The 17,297-nt window shown below is 55.1% G+C and overlaps 1 protein-coding gene across 4 annotated transcripts in view; it reads left to right on the top strand.

The window, feature by feature from the left end:
* CASKIN1 (CASK interacting protein 1) overlaps positions 1-17,297 on the top strand; it is a 26,925-nt gene that overhangs the window by 2,689 nt on the left and 6,939 nt on the right. For 2 of the 4 annotated variants that reach the window (XM_019648531.1, XM_019648533.1), the window contains exons 1-14: positions 6,577-6,767; positions 12,662-12,713; positions 12,817-12,914; positions 13,114-13,259; positions 13,345-13,440; positions 13,562-13,692; positions 14,180-14,288; positions 14,372-14,480; positions 14,567-14,661; positions 14,826-14,943; positions 15,958-16,059; positions 16,162-16,250; positions 16,327-16,411; positions 16,496-16,587. In XM_019648531.1, the coding sequence (XP_019504076.1) occupies positions 6,674-6,767; positions 12,662-12,713; positions 12,817-12,914; positions 13,114-13,259; positions 13,345-13,440; positions 13,562-13,692; positions 14,180-14,288; positions 14,372-14,480; positions 14,567-14,661; positions 14,826-14,943; positions 15,958-16,059; positions 16,162-16,250; positions 16,327-16,411; positions 16,496-16,587 (1,416 nt within the window). In that variant the 5' untranslated portion in view covers positions 6,577-6,673. Of the gene's footprint in view, positions 1-4,760; positions 6,768-12,661; positions 12,714-12,816; positions 12,915-13,113; positions 13,260-13,344; positions 13,441-13,561; positions 13,693-14,179; positions 14,289-14,371; positions 14,481-14,566; positions 14,662-14,825; positions 14,944-15,957; positions 16,060-16,161; positions 16,251-16,326; positions 16,412-16,495; positions 16,588-17,297 lie in introns of those variants that run through there. The other 2 variants (XM_019648530.1, XM_019648532.1) reach the window with 2 other exon arrangements.

Here is a 17,297-nt window from a genome sequence, read left to right as displayed (position 1 = left end):
GTCTGATTTATTTCATGTAGCTTAAAACCCTCTAGGTCCATCCATGTTCTCGCAAATGGCTGAATAATATTCCATTGTGTGTGTGTGTGTATATATATATATATATATACATATATATGTATATATACATCTATTACATAAATACCATGTCTTCTTTATCTATATATCTATTGATGGACATCTAGGTTGCTTCCATATCTTGGCTATTGTAAATAATGCTGCAGTGATCATAGGGGTGCAGATTATCTTTTCGAATTAGTGTTTTGTTTTATTCAGCTGCATACCCAGAAGTGGAATTGCTGGGTTGTATGGCAGCTCTATTTTTAATTTTTTGAGGAACCTCCATACTGTTTTCCATAGTGGCTGTACTAGTTTACAACCCCACCAACAATGCATGATGGTTCCCTTTTTTCCACATGCTTGTCACCACTTGTTTGTTGATCTATTGATGATAGCCATTCTGACAGGAGGTGATAGCTCACTGTAGTTTTAATTTGCATTTTTTCTGATGATTAGTGATGTTGAGCATCTTTTCATATGTCAGCCATCTGTATGTCCTCTATGGAGAAATGTCTAATCCTCTGCCCATTTTGAAAATTGGATTTGTGTGTGTGTGTGTGTGTGTGTGTTGTGTTAACTTGTATGAGCTCCTTATATATTTCGGATATTAGCCCTTTATCAGGTTATCATTTGTATATATCTTCTCCCATTCAGTAAGTTGTCTTTTTTATTTTGTTGATGGTTTCCTTTGCTGTGCAAAAACTTTAGTTTGATGTATTCCCATTTTTTCCCCCCTTGTTTGAGGAGACATAAAAAAAGGTATTGCCAAGAGTGATGGCAAGGAGTTTACTGCCTATGTTTTCTTCTTGGAGTTTTATGGTTTTAGGATTTACATTTAAGGCTTTACTCCATTTTGAATTTATTTTGTATATGGCGTAAGAAAGTGATCCAGTTTAATTTTTCTTTGCATATATCTGTTCAGTTTTCCCAACACTACTTATTGAAGAGGCTGTCTTTACCGTATTGTATATCCTTGTCTTCTTTCTCATAGATAATTGATTTATTGACCATATAAGTGAGGATTTATTTCTGGGCTTTCCATTCTAGTCCATTGATCTATATATCTATTTTTGTGCCACTACCATACTGTTTTGATTATTGTAGCTTTGTAGTATAGTTTGATATCAGAAAGAGTGATACCTCCCACTTTGTTCTCTCCCAAGATTTCTTTGGCTATTCTGGTTCTTTTGTAGTTCCATACAAATTTTAGAATTAGTTATTCTAATTCTGAGTAGAATACCATTGGTGCTTTATAGGGATTGCATTGAATCTGTACATTGTGTTAGGTAATAAGGACATTTTAACAATATTAATCCTTCCAATCCATGAGCAAGGTATATCCTTTCATTTATTTGTATCTTTTTCAATTTCTTCGGTGTCTTATAGTTTTTAGAGAAGAAATGTTTCACCTCTTTAGTTAGATTTATTCCTAGATATTTTATGCTTTTTGATGCAGTTGTAAATGGGATTGCTTTCTTAATTTCTTTTTCTGATTATTCATTATTGGTGTATAGAAAGAAATGCAACCGATTTCTATATTCTGCAACTTTATTGAATTCATTTATTAGTTCTAATAGTTTTGGTGGAGTCTTGAGGGTTTTCTACATATAGCATCATGTCTTCTGCAAATAATTGGAGTTTTACTTCTTCCTTTCCATTTTGGATGCTTTTCTTGTCTGATTGCTGTGGCTAGGACTTCCAATACTATGTTGAATAGAAGTGGTGATAGTGGGCATCCTTGTCTTGTTCCTGATCTTACAGGAAAAGCTTTCAGCTTTTCACCATTGAATATGATATTAGCTGTAGGTTTATCATATGTAGCCTTTATTATCTTGAGATATGTTCCTTCTGTGCCCACTTTGTTGAGAGTTTTTATAAGAGATGTTAAATGCCTTTTCTGCATCTATTGAGATGATCATATATGGTTTTTATACTTTATTTTGTTAATATGATGTATCACATTGATGTACAGATGTTGAAGCATCCTTACATCCCTGGGATGAATCCCACTTGGTCATGGTGTATAATTCTTTTAATGTATTGTTGAATCTAGTTTGCTAATATTTTGTTGAGAATTTTTGCATCTGTGTTCATCAAGGATTTGGCCTGTATGGATATTTCATATAAATGGAATTATATAATATATGTCCTTTTGTGTCTGGCTTCTTTCATGTTCTCAAGGCTCATCTATGTTACAGCAAGTATTATATCAGTACTTCATTCCTTTTTATGGCCAAATAATTTTCCATTGTATAAACCACATTTTGTTTATCCATTCATTAATTGACAGACACTTGAGTTTTTTCTATTTTTTTGGCTATTACAAATGGTGCTGCTTTGAAAATTCCTGTTCAAGTATCTTTTTGAGTACATGTTTTCATTTCTTTATATACCTAGAAGAGGAACTGCTGGGTCACATAGTAACTCTGTTTTAACTTTTTGAGGAACCATCAAACTATGCTGAGTGTTTTACCTACATTATACATCAGGTCTTCACAATGGTTCTGTCAAGGAGAAACCACTCCCATTTTGGAGATGAGAAAACTAAAACTGAGGCTCTGAGATGTAGTCACGTGTCCCAGGGCACATGGCTGGAACATGACAGCATCCATCCTACTGAGCCCATCTCTCCCTTGGTCTCATCCCTTCTGGCTGAGGTGACTATTCTCTGGGCAGCCCCTGCATCTTGTATGTTCTCCTCATCTTTCTCTATAAGTACAGGAGTTACTACTCCTCCAGGGCAACTCCACCAGGCTCAGAGGCAGCTCTGGAAGTGGCAGATAACTACGCGGGCTCAGAAAGCTGGACAAGAAGAGCCCTGTGAACCCTGAAGGATTTCCAGAGCAAACCGGCAAAGGAACCTGAGAGCAGGAGAGAGGGGTGGGGCTTGGAAGGTTGGAAGACTTGGCCAGGTGTCTGTGGGGTTACTACCTTGGGTCCAGGGGACAGGTCCTGAGCTCCTTGCCTTTTCTGTGCGAGCTCTGGGAGGAGCCTGGGGGCTGCATATGCCCTGTACCTAGGAGTAATTGACAGTCCAGGCCAGGCTCCCCACCTAGCCTGAGCAGCTCCAGGATCTCTGCTGGGCAGGAATGGGGGGACAGGACGAGTAGATATGGATACCCTCTTATGTACCAAGCACCAGCTGAGCACTTTACAGAGGTGGCATCTGTGAAAACGATAGAAACCATGGCAGTTAATATATGCTGCATGCTCCCAGCAGCCCTTGGGGAGGGTACATTTGTCACTCCCCATTTTATACATAAGGGGCTGGGCACCAGGGCTCTGGGGGGTGGGGAGGAGCACCAGGGAGCACCTGAGCAAGCACACATCTGGTGGGCAGGAGCAGAGGCTGGGCCTGCTGGTAGAGGCTGCCATGCAGCTAGCTGGGAAGGGGGCCAGCCTGGGCTGCAGTGAAGTGGCCGCCAGCTCTACTCCAGGCTGAGCCTCAGAAATTCTGCTGGCTCAGCGGCCCCTCCTCCCGGGGATGGGGATTATCCTAGTCCTCAGAGGCCCGTCTTCCTGGAGGGTTGCCCAAGTCCCACACCTCTGCATCCTCATCCCCCAGCTGGATCAGCTGGCCTGCCGTACTGTCTTCACCCCTACGCCGGCGGGGGGGACCCCAGGCGGACACACATCTCTGTTTTCATGTGGACCCTCCCATCACCCCTGGGCTGCAGGCAGAGCTGCTGGCCCATTTTACAGACAAGGCAGCTGAGTGTCGGGAGGTTGACCAAGGTAACTGGGCTGGCCAGTAGCACCCCTCCTAGGGTGTTAGCCTCACCAAGCACTGTGAATCTAGGAGAATCTGTACAGCTCTCTTCCCAGGTCTGTCCTCCTGAAGGTGGACCACACAGCAAGGTGCCCACCCCTAGGTGTGAGGAGTGACTAAGGGATGCCTGTTTGTGGGGTACAGATGGAGCTGGAACTGGGCAGAGAACAGAAGTCCTGCAGCTGCAGGCAGGGACTAGCTCATTATCCAAAGGCACCCAAGAATTCTGAATTGAAATTTGGCCTTTCCGGTCATGATGAAGGTATATTTGTCAAGGTAGGAGGGTAGAACATATTTTATTTAACAGGTTATTAACATGATTTATAATGTTTAAATATTTAGACATTCAGTGTATGGGCTTCTGTTTGTATTCTTGCCCCAGGCCCTGCAAATGTTAGGCTTAGGCCAGAGTAGTTTAACTTAGCCAGCCAAAACAGAAATAATGGTAAAGATGATAGCTTTTTTTTTTTAATATTTTATTGGGGAATTAGGGAAGGGGAACAGCACTGGAAAATCAGGGGAAGGGGAACAGACAAGTTGCTGTTGTTTTGTTCTTCAGTCTAGTTGTGGAGGACGTTGCTTCGCTGGCCCAAGCTGGCACCATCATCGCACTCTTCCCGGGCGAGGCAGATCAGTCGCCGGCCTCTGGACGGCCGCTCACAGCGGCTGCTGGCCGCTCACGCTGGCTGCTGGCTACACATGGTAACTTATGGCAGCCTACTGCAGCAGGGGACTGCAGCCTACACTATCGCCAGCGACCCACGGCAGCCCAGCTCCAGGTCGAGCTGTTGTTCAGCATCTTAGCTGTAGAGGGCAGTGTCACTGGCCCTCACATGTGGGATCCGAAACCGGGCCCTCTGGCATCCCAAGCCAGTTCTTAACCAATGCACCACTCGGCTGGCCCGATAGCTGCTTGCTTTTTTTTTTTTTTTGCAGTGCTTCCTGTGTGCTAGGCACATTGCTAGGCTCTGCAGATACAAAGATGAATAAAATATAGTCATTTCTCCACCAGCCCAGATAGGGACACCCAAGTATATCACAATATCCACAGCAGCCATTTGTCAAGCACTTACTAATTTCCACTGCAAAGTGCTTTATGGATAGCATCACAATGAATCCTCAAATAACCAAGAGGGAGTATCATTCTTACCACATTTTACAGAGGGGAAACAGACTCAGAAAGACAAAGTGACCAGAAAAACAAACCCAGTAAGAGGCAGAACTGGGACAAGGGCAGAGGCCAATGAGGGATCAAAGCTCAGACTCATGACTTGGAGACTCTGGGACCTCAACTGAATCACTTGGCTTCTCTGAGCCTCAGTTTCTTCATCTGTAAAATGGGCACATTAAGTCCAAACTTATCTATGAAGTGACTACCCGGGTTCCTGACCCAGCAGATGCCCAGGAATTAGGGAAGGGCCCTTGTGTTTTAGGGACCCCTCTGGCAGCCCAGACTTAGTCTTGCTCCCTAAACTTCACAGGAGACCCAATGGGGGTGGGGTGGGGAATGACCACCTGCCTGGATCAGGGGATCCCAATGCCTGCTGCTTCCCCTCTCCCACCCTCTGGTCACCTTCCTTCTGGAGGTGCTTGGTGGTCTGGGCCATAAGAAGTGGGGAATCAGGCCACATGGGCGAACTTACCAAATGCTCCTAATGGCCTTGCCTGGTTGGGGTGATGATCTTCCCCTCCCTGCAAATGAAACTGAGCCTGAACCAAAACACAGACCCCAAGATGGCTGTCTCTGGAAGGCTGCAGCCATGACAAGGTGAGAACCTGAGGCTAAGGAGGTATATGTGTGTGTAGAAGGGGGTCAGGTGTCTATGAAGCAGGACTGTCCTGTCTGGGGATGCCAGAAGAGTGTGTGGCTGGAGGCTGGAGTATAAGCAGGCTTGGGTGGGGGCTCAGTTTGCTGCTGGGCAGGCCTGTGACCCCATTGGTGCTGGAGATGGGGGGGTTGAGGCCCCCCTTGGTAGGTGGGGGGGCTGCACCCTTTGGGGGTGCTGCACTGGGGTTGGAATTCAGATTGAGGCTGGGGGTGCTGTTGCCCTGTGTTGTTTGTGAAGGGAGCCAGAGGCGGCAGGGGAAGGTGCAGTTAGTGGTGGGGGGGGGCGGGGTGCGGGTTCCCTGACACCGAATTCATTATTGGGAGATTCCTCTTCACAGTCCTTCGACACCTCCCACAGGAACCACGGGCCAGAAATGTCTGACAGCCTCTGGCGGGCTGGCTCCCGTGCAGCCTCTGGTGCCCGGGTCTCCGCCTGCCCACTGCCGCCGCGTCCCTCCCCCCATTGGGTCCCGCAGCCTCTGGAAGCCTTTCTCAAGCTCAGCCTCGCGCCGCCGCCGCCGTCTCGGGGCTCGGGGTCCATTCCCCCGGCGGTTGATGTCCCCAGCCCCCAGCGCTCGACAAGGGTTGCGAGGTGTCCGCAGAGGCCGGGCTTGACCCGCGCTGCCCGCACGTGGGGAGGGGGCGTCTCAGGAGGACGCGGCCTGATGTAGGGGTGGAGCTAAGGAGCCTGGCGCGCGGCAGGCGCGGGCGAACGGAGGTCAGCGGCCGCAGGAGGGGGACCCAGGCGTCCGGGAGGCGGCGCCAGGTGCCGCGCCCCAACCCCACGCCCGCCGCCGGCCCCCGCCCCCGGGCCGCCCCCCGCCCGTGACGCGCTCCCCGCCCCCTCCGCGCCCGGAGCCGGAGCAGGAGCCGGAGCCCGGCGAGGGGCGCGGGAGGCGGAGGAGGCGGCGGGGGAGGGAGGAGGATGCAGCCGGCGCCGCGGGGCCGCCGCCGCCGCCTCTGAGCCGCGCCGAGCGCACGGAGCGCAGCCGCGTCGCTGCGGCCCCGACCGCACCATGGGGAAGGAGCAGGAGCTGGTGCAGGCGGTGAAGGCGGAGGACGTGGGGACCGCGCAGAGGCTGCTGCAGAGGCCGCGGCCCGGGAAGGCCAGTGAGTGCGGGGGGCGCGGGGTGGGGGGTAGGTAGACGCTGCGCGTCCGGGGGCCACCTCCAGCGCCGAGCCCCTCACCCCTTCTGGCGCAGGGCGGGGAGGGGGATGCTGTCGGTCCCCGGGGGCGGGGCGGGGCCAGCATCGCCCAGACCCTCAGTCCGCATCCCCGCCCCCAGCACTGAAGAGGGGCGGCACCCAAAACCGGGCCGTCACCCTGAGCCCCCCAGCGGGCACCCGGCGGCACCCACCTCCCTGGTCGCAGGTGTTTGCATCCCTCCCTCCCTGCCTTCGTCCTCCTCTCTCCTGGGCTGCAGGTTGACAGCTGGAGGTCTCTGCTGGGCCTTTAAAGGACGAGGCGGATGCCCTCCCCATGGAGAGAGGGAGGGGGCCCTTGCGGTGAGGGGCATCACAGGGCAGACAGTCTCTGTCAGACAGTCCCGGTCAGACCCCCTCCCCACCCCATGTTAAATAACATGCTTTTCAGGGAAAGGGGGGCAGAACCATGCTGGGGGTGTGGCTGCCCAGGCATGGCTGGCTGGGGGCCATTTACTGATGGGGGAACGGAGGCCCAAGGTCGCCCAGCCCAGGGCAGGCTAAGCTCCAAGCAGGTGCAGACCCTGCAATAGACCCTGGCTTCCCTGCTGGGAAAGGGGGCTGTGGGGGAGGGAGGTTCTCCCAGTGGCCATCCTGAGCTTGCGCTGTATGGGCCCCAGGGAAGGGTTGGGAGCTTGGAGCCCTGATCCCAGCACTCATCCCAGCTCAACCCGGAGCCTCCCCCGGGGGCTGCTGGAGATAGATGGATGGGCGTGTTGACCAGCTGCTTGTGCGGCTGCGCACGCATGGCTGCACTTATGGCCGTGTCAGTGTGTCAGGGCACCTGTAGGGGTGCGGGCGGGGCTTTGCAGGGTGGCACGTGAAGTCTGGGCACCCCACTCCCACGGACTATATGTAAGCCAGGGAGGCCTCCTCCCCCCTTTCCAGGGGGGATGCTGAGAACAGAGACTGCCTTGGGGTTAGGTGGGAGGTAGGTCCTAGAGCCAGGAGGACCCTCCTACCGCAGCCTGCTTGGGTAGCTCCTGTCTGCTCTGTGCAATGCGAGAGCTGCACATCTGTGCCTCGCAGGCATACATACTCAGGCTGCCTATGCCTTCCACATCCAGTTGGGGCTGGCTTCAGGGCCTCAGGGCTCAGAAAGGGAGCGTTTCTAGGCAGAGGCAGCCTCAGCTGAGCCTCCAAAGCAGGTGGATGGATTGAGAGGTGGAAGGCAAGGTCAAGGCTTCCACCTAGTGGCCGTGCTACCTTGAGCACAGACAACTCCAGCTCTCCAGGCCTCAGTCTCCTCACCTGTAGGATGGGAATGTTTGTGGTCCCTGCCTCCTAGCATTGTTGTAAAGACAGTGAGAGAGTGCACATGAAGCCCAGGCTCTTACTAAGCACTCAGTAAGCACTAACGAGGACTATTTTCTCAGCCCAGAGTGGATGGGCCAGGAAGGTGGGAGCCTCAGACTTGGGGGTTCCTCCTCCCTTCTACTCTGGTCCCCCCAGGGAAGGTGTGGGGACTTTTACCATTACCTGGGTCTCACCTGGTTCTCTACATCCACTCCTGCCTGGCCTCATCTCTGAGCTCTGACTCACAGGGGCGGGCATAATAAATCAGACAGAGAAATCCCTCCATGAATTAGCTCAGTTGTCATGGCAACGCTGGCCTGCTTTGGAGTAAGACTTATTTTGATTCAGCAAAGTACAGCTGGAGTTTGGGCCATGGGGTGGGGGTCACCCAGCAGTGCTCCATAGGGCTCCCTAGTCTCCAGAGGTATTCCCATGATCCTTGTTCCCATGATCTCCCCATGCTGGCACCTTTCCTCCACCCCAACCCCTCAGTGTGGGCCCAAGTTCTGTCAGCCCCCCATTCTGCCTTGAAGGGAGCTTCCCTTTACACACACAGACACTAACTAGCATGCTTAGCAGTTGTCCTTGAGGGAAGAAGAGACTGCTCTGGAGGGAAAATGCCAGGCGAAGGCTGGTCTTTTGCTGGGAGCAGGGGTACCCTACCCTTCCTTCTGGCCCAACCTCCCCTTTCCAAATTCCCTGAAGACTTAAGGCCAGCATTCCTGCGCTCTCTCACCTTGGCCCACTAATAGTTCCCCTCCAGCATCTGGCCAGGGGCTTCCCGCCTGGGGGCGGCAGGGGAGGGGGTGGGGGAGCCGTGAGGAGACTGCACTGGCCCTGCTTCTCTGGGGAAGCTGAGAAGGTGCCTTGCCCTGGACGCCACAGGGCTCAGCCACTCTGAGATGGTACCAGAGAAGGCCAGGACCACATCCCTGTAGGGGACAGAAGTGGCCCTGTCGGGGTGGCCTCTGAGTGAGTGGTTTCCGTGGTTGGAGGAGCATCTGGTCAGAGGGGTGGAAGGAATCTATGAGGAGAGGGTGGGAAAGGGGCTGGGGCCTCTGCAGCCTAGAGTCTAGAGCTGACCTCAAAAGTAGAGATGGTTCCAGGAGAGCAGTTAGAGGGCTGGGGTGATGAGAGGCTGGAGAGCCCAAGTCATGGGGTGGGTTGGGGGGGCAAGTTTATGCGCTATTACTGATGTGGACTCTGTAGAACTTAGTGCCCTTGTGGGAAGGGAAACGGGGCTCCTGAGACCTTCAGCTTGGCCCCTTCCCACTTGCCCACTTCTTCCCCATCTACCCAGGCCCCTTCAGCCGTGCTCTACTCCAGCGTCATTCAGAGCACCTGTCTCCATGGGGTGCAGCCTCCTCAGCCCCAGGCAGGCTTCAGTTCTGGGACCTTCCTTGGTACCCAGTGTCTCCCACAGGCTTTGGGGGGAGTGCTTTAAGACCTCAAGCTGACCTCCATCCAATTCCAGCTATTTTCCTCCTTGAGGAGGCCAGCAACAGGGAGAGGAGAGAGATAACTTTAGCAAGTTGCCCCTCCTCATGTGGGAATTGGTCCCCTTCGGGATGGAGATGCCTCCTCCCCACTGGTGTCTGTGCCGCTTCCTGGGCCTTGACCTCCAGCCCCTCTGAAATTTCAGCGCCTGCAGGTATGGCCAGGTGAGCAGGTGAGCCTGGCTATGGGTTCCACTTGGAGCACCTGGCTCAGCAGCTGCCTGGAGGGCCCCAGATGTGAGAGAAAGGAGAGGGCCCAGGCTGGCCAGTCTTGCAAGAGAAGCTGAGAACTAGCTACACTGTAACTAAGAAAAGTGGGGGCAGCAAACATTAGAGTTCAGCAGAGTGTTCCAAGGGCAGTGGTTGGGAATGTCCTGAGTGTGGCCCTGGGCGGGGTGGGGGGGCCCCAAAGGACAGCCATGTCTTACTTTCAGCTTAATAAGTGACTGTGGTAGGCCAGGCTGCATAATTCACAGGGCCTAGTGCAACATGAAAACATGGGTGCCTCGTCCAAAAATTAGGATTTTCAAGATGGAGACAGCAGAGCATCCAACCAGATGAGGGGCCCTTCTGAGCAACTACACAGGTCATGTGCCTGAAGCTAGCCCTGGCAGGTGGACGGAATGTGTGGCACGAGGATATGACTTCAGTTTCCAACTTACTGAGCATCTTGTATGCACTGTTTCAGCCCCCCAAATTACAGCAGTGAGCAAAATAGATAAATCTCTTGTCTTCTTGGAGGTACCCTGTTTCCCCCAAAATAAGATCTAGCTGGAAAATAAGCCCTCACATGATTTTAGGTGCCAAAACATGGCACCTTGGCATACTGAATATTTTAAGCTGAAGGAGTTTGTGGAAAAGGCACCCTTCTCCCTGAAATAGGTCATACAACCTACATGTGTGAGGGGTGCATGCTCTTCATATCCAGGAGGAATCACGCTAGGGCGTCTTCTCTGGCTAGGTCTTATTTTCGGGAAAACACGGTAGCAGTTTAGTGGTAGAGATGAACAATAAACAAGGTCAGTGGTGATGGGGGCAAAAGGGAAAAATCCAACAGACATGGGGTGGGAGAGGAGTTGCCATTTTAGATGGGGAGACCATGGAGGCTTCACCAAGCAGGTGACATTTGGATAAAGACCTGAAGGACATGAGGGAGGAAGTCATGGGGATAACTGGGGGAAGAATAGCCCCCCCCACACACACACACAGAGCTTGTGCAAAGTCCCTGCGGCAGGGTAGCTGGTGTGTTGAAACACCATCGTGTGGCTGGAACTGGTGCTGAGGAAGCCAGAGGGCTGGATCGTACAGGGCCATTGTCCAATGAGATGGGCTGTTGGAGGGCCCTCATGAGATCAACGGGATCGGATTCATGTTCTAATATGGTCTCACTGACCTCGGTGTGTATATGGAGGATAGACTGAAGGAGGCAAGTCAGAAGTGAGGACACCAGTGGGGAGGTGATGGCAGTGATCCTTTGAGAGGTGCTGGCATGGCCAAGGGTGGTGACAATGACGGTGGAGAGAAGGGGGGGGGGATGTCCTGAGTGTGCTTTGGGAGTGTCTCGAAGGTAGAGCTAACAGGATTTATCAATGGAGAAGATTTAAGGTAGTCAAGAAGGGACCCAGGGTTGACTCCAGGGTTTTGGCCTGGACCACCAAGGAAGGGTGGCGTTGCTGCCAGCATAGAGGACTTGAGTGCCAGCAAAGCATCTGAGCAGAGGGGGAGGGGCAGGGAGTGAAGATGCCTTTCTTCCTAGAGTCTGGGCCCTCCCTCCGCAGAAGCCCCTTTGGCTGGAGGGTGGGGGTGGGGTACCTATAGAGCTAATATTAGTCATCACCACTTACTGAGCTGACACTGTGCCAGACTCTTCCTGCTTTATGTCTGGAAACATCCTTAGACCTGAGAGGCCCCCTTTGAGCTCTGTGCCAAGGCCACAGGACTAATAAGGTGCAGAGTGAGGATTTGAATTTGGGCCCATCTGACCTCGTGTGCTGTGTGGGCCAGGGTGGGGGATCCACATCCTCTACTGAGCAGCCCTGCAGCAGCCCCTCTGTGACTCAAGTCCCTCAGTTTCCTGCCCTTGGGCCCCCTGCCCCCATCCCTGTACTGGGCCTGGACAAAGGGGCTTCTGTCCTGCCAGCCCCTCCCTCACAGAGCAACTGACCCACAAATGGGTTATGTAACCATGGCCTAGACAGGCAGGGGCTTGGCCAGAGTCCGGCTGGACCTGAGCCCATGGGGAGGACGTTGGTGGGCTCCTCTCCTGTGGCAGGCAGCTGGTGTGGGCTAGGACCAGGGAGGCTCCTGGAGGAGACTGGAGCCCCAAAGGGAGGGCTTGGGCCCCTTGGGCTTCAAGTGTCTGACCCTGTAGAAGAGGTGGCCATTCTCGTGTGGTCACTCAGAGGCACTGGGCCACTCGCCTACCCTTCCCTTCCTGCCCTGCTTGGTGGGACTCGTCTATACTGGCCAGGCCCAGGGCTGGGAGTGAGGGGAGGCCGCATCCTAGAAATGCAAATCTTCTCCCAGAGATACCCCCATTTCCGGGTGTCCCAGCCTTCCCTGGCCACCCCCAGCCCATCTGGGTCCTTCTGAGAGACAGATTGGGCTGGCTCTCTCCCTCCCACCATCAGCGGGTGCCCAGCTAGCATCCCAAGGGAGGGGGTACATGTGCATATGTGTGTGTGCCTGTGTGGGTGCACAGCCGTGGCTTCTGTCCTCAGGCGGGAACAGGCCTGGAGATCTTGGCCTTTTGAACCTCCTAACATCTTAGTTTAGTGGGAAACCAAGGCCCAAAAGCTGGTACCTGGAGCTGAGTGCAGGGAACGTCGCTGAATGAATGAATAAATGTTTCTAGACTAAAGACCTAGATAGCTTTGGCTCTGAGCCTGCCAGGGAGCCAGCCAGCACCCTCTGCCTGCTCTTAGGCTGCCTAGAGGGGGCTGGGACCCAGGCAGGCCGCAGGAGGGGCTGGACAGAGCTTCCCTCACCGTGTCTCCTTCCCACTCCCAGAGCTCCTGGGCTCCACCAAGAAGATCAATGTCAACTTCCAAGACCCGGATGGGTGAGTTCTAAGCCAGGGAGATGCCAATCTGGGATGGGGGCTGGTTCCTAGGGAAGGCCAGGTGCCCGGATCCTTTCCCATACGTGTTTGTCGCCTGTCCCAGCTTCTCTGCCCTGCACCATGCGGCCCTCAATGGCAACACAGAATTGATCACCCTGCTGCTGGAGTCCCAGGCTGCTGTGGACATCAAGGACAACAAAGGCAAGGCCTGTCAGGGACCTCAGAGTCAGGGGCCGGTGGCTGAGGTGCTGGGCTCCTAGGGAACTGTATGGAGCCTTGATGGAAGTCTGCCCAGAGTCTAAGGCTGGGTCTAGGCAGGTCCTCATGGGACCCACGTCCTGGAGTGGGGGGTGAGCTCAGGGACAGAGGCAAGCTCCCAATGGCCCCTGCCTGCCCCCAGGCATGCGGCCACTGCACTATGCCGCCTGGCAGGGTCGAAAGGAGCCCATGAAGCTGGTGCTAAAGGCGGGCTCGGCGGTGAACATCCCGTCGGACGAGGGCCACATCCCCCTCCACCTGGCAGCCCAGCACGGTCACTATGATGTGGTGAGGACCACCTCAAGGGTGGCAGGGTGCCTGGGGTGAGCCTGATGGACGCACTGGGTCTGACTGCACTCTGTGTGCTCCGCAGTCTGAGATGCTGCTCCAGCACCAGTCCAACCCATGCATGGTGGACAACTCGGGGAAGACGCCCCTGGACCTGGCCTGTGAGTTCGGCCGCGTTGGGGTAAGTCTCCCGGGCGCTGAACGGCACTCCATCTTCTCTTTCTTCCTTACCTGGGGCTGGAGACAAACCTGCAACCCTCCGCCCCATTTCTGGGCCCCCCTACTTTGACCCCTCCTTCAAGGTGGTCCAGCTGCTCCTGAGCAGCAACATGTGCGCGGCCTTGCTGGAGCCCCGACCCGGGGACACCACTGACCCCAATGGCACCAGCCCCTTGCACCTGGCAGCCAAGAACGGCCATATTGACATCATCAGGTATGGCCGTGTGGGGGCAAGGGGAGGGGTGCCAAGCTCCGGGGGTCCTGCTCCTGGCTTAGTGATAAGACAGGAGCGATCAGGCAGCTGTGGCCATGTGGTCAGGCCTCTGGATGCCAAGGACGCCTCTAGCTGCCCACATAAAGAATGTGCTGGAGGGGGCTGGAGAGGACATCCTCACCCCCACAACCTGGGCTTTATCATGGCCCTGCCACTTGCTAGGTGACCTTGTGGACACATTTAACTTCTGAACCTCAGTTTCCTCATCCATATGGTGGGTATCACAGCAGTGCCTGTGTTAGGATGAGACCAGATAACCACAGTGAAGGGTTAGCACAGAGCCGGTCACTGTCAGATACCATGTTATTTGGGAGGTGGGCTGGGCTGGCTTATCCTCAGGCCCTTGGAAATTGGTGCTCATCTGTGGAGTGCTGGGGCAGAGGGCTCCTGCTGTAGGCCCTGCCTGCTTCCCCTGCCTTCCTGCCAGACTCCTCCTCCAAGCTGGCATTGACATTAACCGCCAGACCAAGTCCGGCACGGCCCTGCATGAGGCTGCCCTCTGCGGGAAGACAGAAGTGGTTCGGCTGCTGCTGGACGTGAGTTGGGGGCCCAAGGGAGAGTTGGGGCCAGGTGGGGGCGGGGGGTGCTCCTGACAGGCCTTACCCCCTGGCACATGCAGAATGGGATCAACGCGCACGTGAGGAACACCTATAGCCAGACGGCCTTGGACATCGTGCACCAGTTCACGACATCCCAGGCCAGCAAAGAGATCAAGCAGCTGCTGCGAGGTAGGCCCGGGTGGGGCAAGGGGCTGGAGTAGGGCCTGGGCCAGGCTGGTTTGCAGGACTAGGGATTTCACCTCCTGTGTCCCCAGAGGCCTCGGCGGCTCTGCAGGTCCGCGCAACCAAGGATTATTGCAATAATTATGATTTGACCAGCCTCAATGTGAAAGCTGGGGATATCATCACAGTAAGGAGGGCCTGGATGCTGGGATGGGTGGGACCTGGGACACTAACCCCACAATACCCCCTGCAGCAACTGGGGAGTCTGAGGGTCTGGGCAGGAGGCCCAGGCCACCCACCTGCTTGACCTGGAAGTCTCCCTGAGTGTGTTCCCCCACCTTACCTGGCCAGGTCCTCGAGCAGCATCCTGATGGCCGGTGGAAGGGCTGTATCCACGACAACCGGACAGGCAATGACCGGGTGGGCTACTTCCCGTCCTCCCTGGGCGAGGCCATTGTCAAGCGAGCAGGCAAGTCCCACCCAGGCCTGGGCTTGGGCCGGAAGGAAGCAAGTGCATATGTGTGTTGGGTGGCAGGGCAAGGACCGAGCTGTAGCCATTGCTGGGTGTGTGGTCCCAAGTGGTGTCCAGCGGTGTGTCCTGCCAGCTGTCTCCTTATCAGTGTCCTTATGCCCATTCCTTCATTTATTCAGCAGACATTGCCCACCAGCCACTAGGAATAGATGGCGACCCAGATGGACATCATTTCTGCTCTCAAGGAGCTTTCCCCCAGGAGAGAGGGAAGCGGGGGACAGTGAAGGAAACCCAGAAAGAAATGTACTAACCAGTGACAGAGAACGTGGTTTAGACAGGGTGGTCAGAGAAGGCCCTGAGAAATGGAAGGGACCAGTCATAGGCAGAGCAGCCCAGGCAGCAGGAACCCCATGTGCAAAGGCACCGAGGCAGGAAAGAGTATGACGTGTGTAACGGTCCAAGGCAGGCCAGCATGGCTGGTGCAGCGTGAAGGAGAGGGATGCAGGACATGGCTACAGGGCCATAGAGTGGTTTCAGACAGGAGACTGGTGAATCTGGAGATGGACATATGGGGTGGAAGAGCAGAGAGGTCCAGGTAGAGGGTGCAGCCAGCCGACCCACGGTAATCTAGTTCGCTGGGTGGGGAGCCTGGCCTCAGACGCCTGGGTGCCTCTCCCCTCCCCGCTGCTCTCCTGGCACAGAGGAGGTTGCACCCTCTGGAAATCTGCGCCACCCCCCACAGGACCACTGGTGGAACACCCTGGCTTGGGCCCCTCTCTGCCACGCTCCTGCTCTCATGTCTGGGGTGAGGAGGGGTCTTCTGAGGGTCTCAGCTCCTTGGAGACAGCCAGGGCAGGGGGAGGCTATAAGTGCTGACCCCCGAGCTGTGCATGTGTTGGGCCTCTGCTCTGCACAAGCTCAGGGGCTGGGCCAGGGGACGCCCTCCTGTCAGTGTCAGGTCCCCAGGCCTGGGCTGATCCAGGGTTCAGGGAGGCTGTGCTCGGCCCACAGGTTCCCGAGCAGGCACAGAACCAAGCCCACCCCAGGGAGGCAGCACGTCGGGACCCTCTGCACCCCCTGAAGAGATATGGGTGCTGAGGAAGCCTTTTTCAGGTAGGTGGGGGCCTCTGGAGGGCAGGAGTGGTAGCACTTCTGCAAGACATCCCCCCAGGCGAGGCGGGACATGCACCAGCTGATGTTCCCTCGTGCTGGCAGGCGGGGACCGCAGCGGCAGCTTGAGCAGTGTGTCTGGTGGCCGGAGCAGCGGGGCCCACACCCTGCACGCAGGCTCTGAAGGGGTCAAGGTAGGTGGGGTGGTGGCAGGGCCAGGGTGGCTTGGGCTCAGAGTAGCACTGGCCAGCCGGCCTGTCTGGGTTGCAGCTCTTGGCAACAGTGCTTTCCCAGAAGTCTGTGTCCGAGTCCAGCCCTGGGGACAGCCCTGTCAAGCCTCCGGAGGGCTCCGCAGGTAAGAGCAAGGACGCAGCACTACTGGCCTGGCAGGGAGGGGGCCCCTGAGCAGCTCTTGCCCCACCGTACCCTCTCATCCCAGGTGCAGCCCGGGCCCAGCCTCCAGTGGCCCATGCTGGGCAGGTCTATGTGGAGCAGCCACCCAAGAAGCCAGAGCCAGCGGCAGAGGGCAAGGTATAGGGCCTGGGCCAGCTGCATGGAGGGGCACCCGGGTAGCCTGCCTGGCCTGGCCATGGTTCAGCTGGGGGCCCTGACAGGCCAGCCCGGTCCTTCTGTCTGTCAGTCTGTGTGTGTGTGTATAGGTGTTGTCTATTGTGCAGGCTGTGTGTGTGAGGTAGTGTATCCAAGAAATGTGACACAAGTGTGAGGTGAACGGGGATGGATGTGCACGTGTGGGTGGTGTGACTATGAGGTAGGCACGTGTGCCTGTGTGTGTGCGCGCGTGTGAAAGAGCATGGGTATGAAACGAGACAAGGTGTTTATGTGAGTGAGATGGATCCTGTGTGCATGACCTGTGTCCTAGGGAAGGCAAGAGCTGCTAGCAGAGTCCTGCATACCTCCGGGCAGAGCCCACCTTCCAGGGAGTGAAGGGCAGCGCTGAGGCCCCATTCCCAGACTACCTCACACGGGGCCACATTGCAGGGTATTCCTGGTTCAGGAAGTGGGGTTAGGGATGGTCAGGGAAGCTGGACCCTCCTGATGAACATCACGGAAGGAGGCTGCAATGCTGGGAGATGCTCGAGACGGCGGCATCCAGGACCACAGAGTGAGGAGGGAGCACTGGTGCCAGGCTGACCGGGGCCTAGCTGCAGATGGACCAGCGGACAGCAGACTGAGCTTGCGCAGAGAAGGAGGCACCTTGGTGGCTGGGTTGCGAGCCTGGC

The sequence above is a fragment of the Hipposideros armiger genome, unplaced genomic scaffold (genome assembly GCF_001890085.2).
Source record: "Hipposideros armiger isolate ML-2016 unplaced genomic scaffold, ASM189008v1 scaffold_126, whole genome shotgun sequence".
NCBI lineage: Eukaryota > Metazoa > Chordata > Mammalia > Chiroptera > Hipposideridae > Hipposideros > Hipposideros armiger.
The sequence above is the reverse complement of the archived record's forward strand: the minus strand, read 5'-3'. Positions and strand labels throughout refer to the sequence as shown.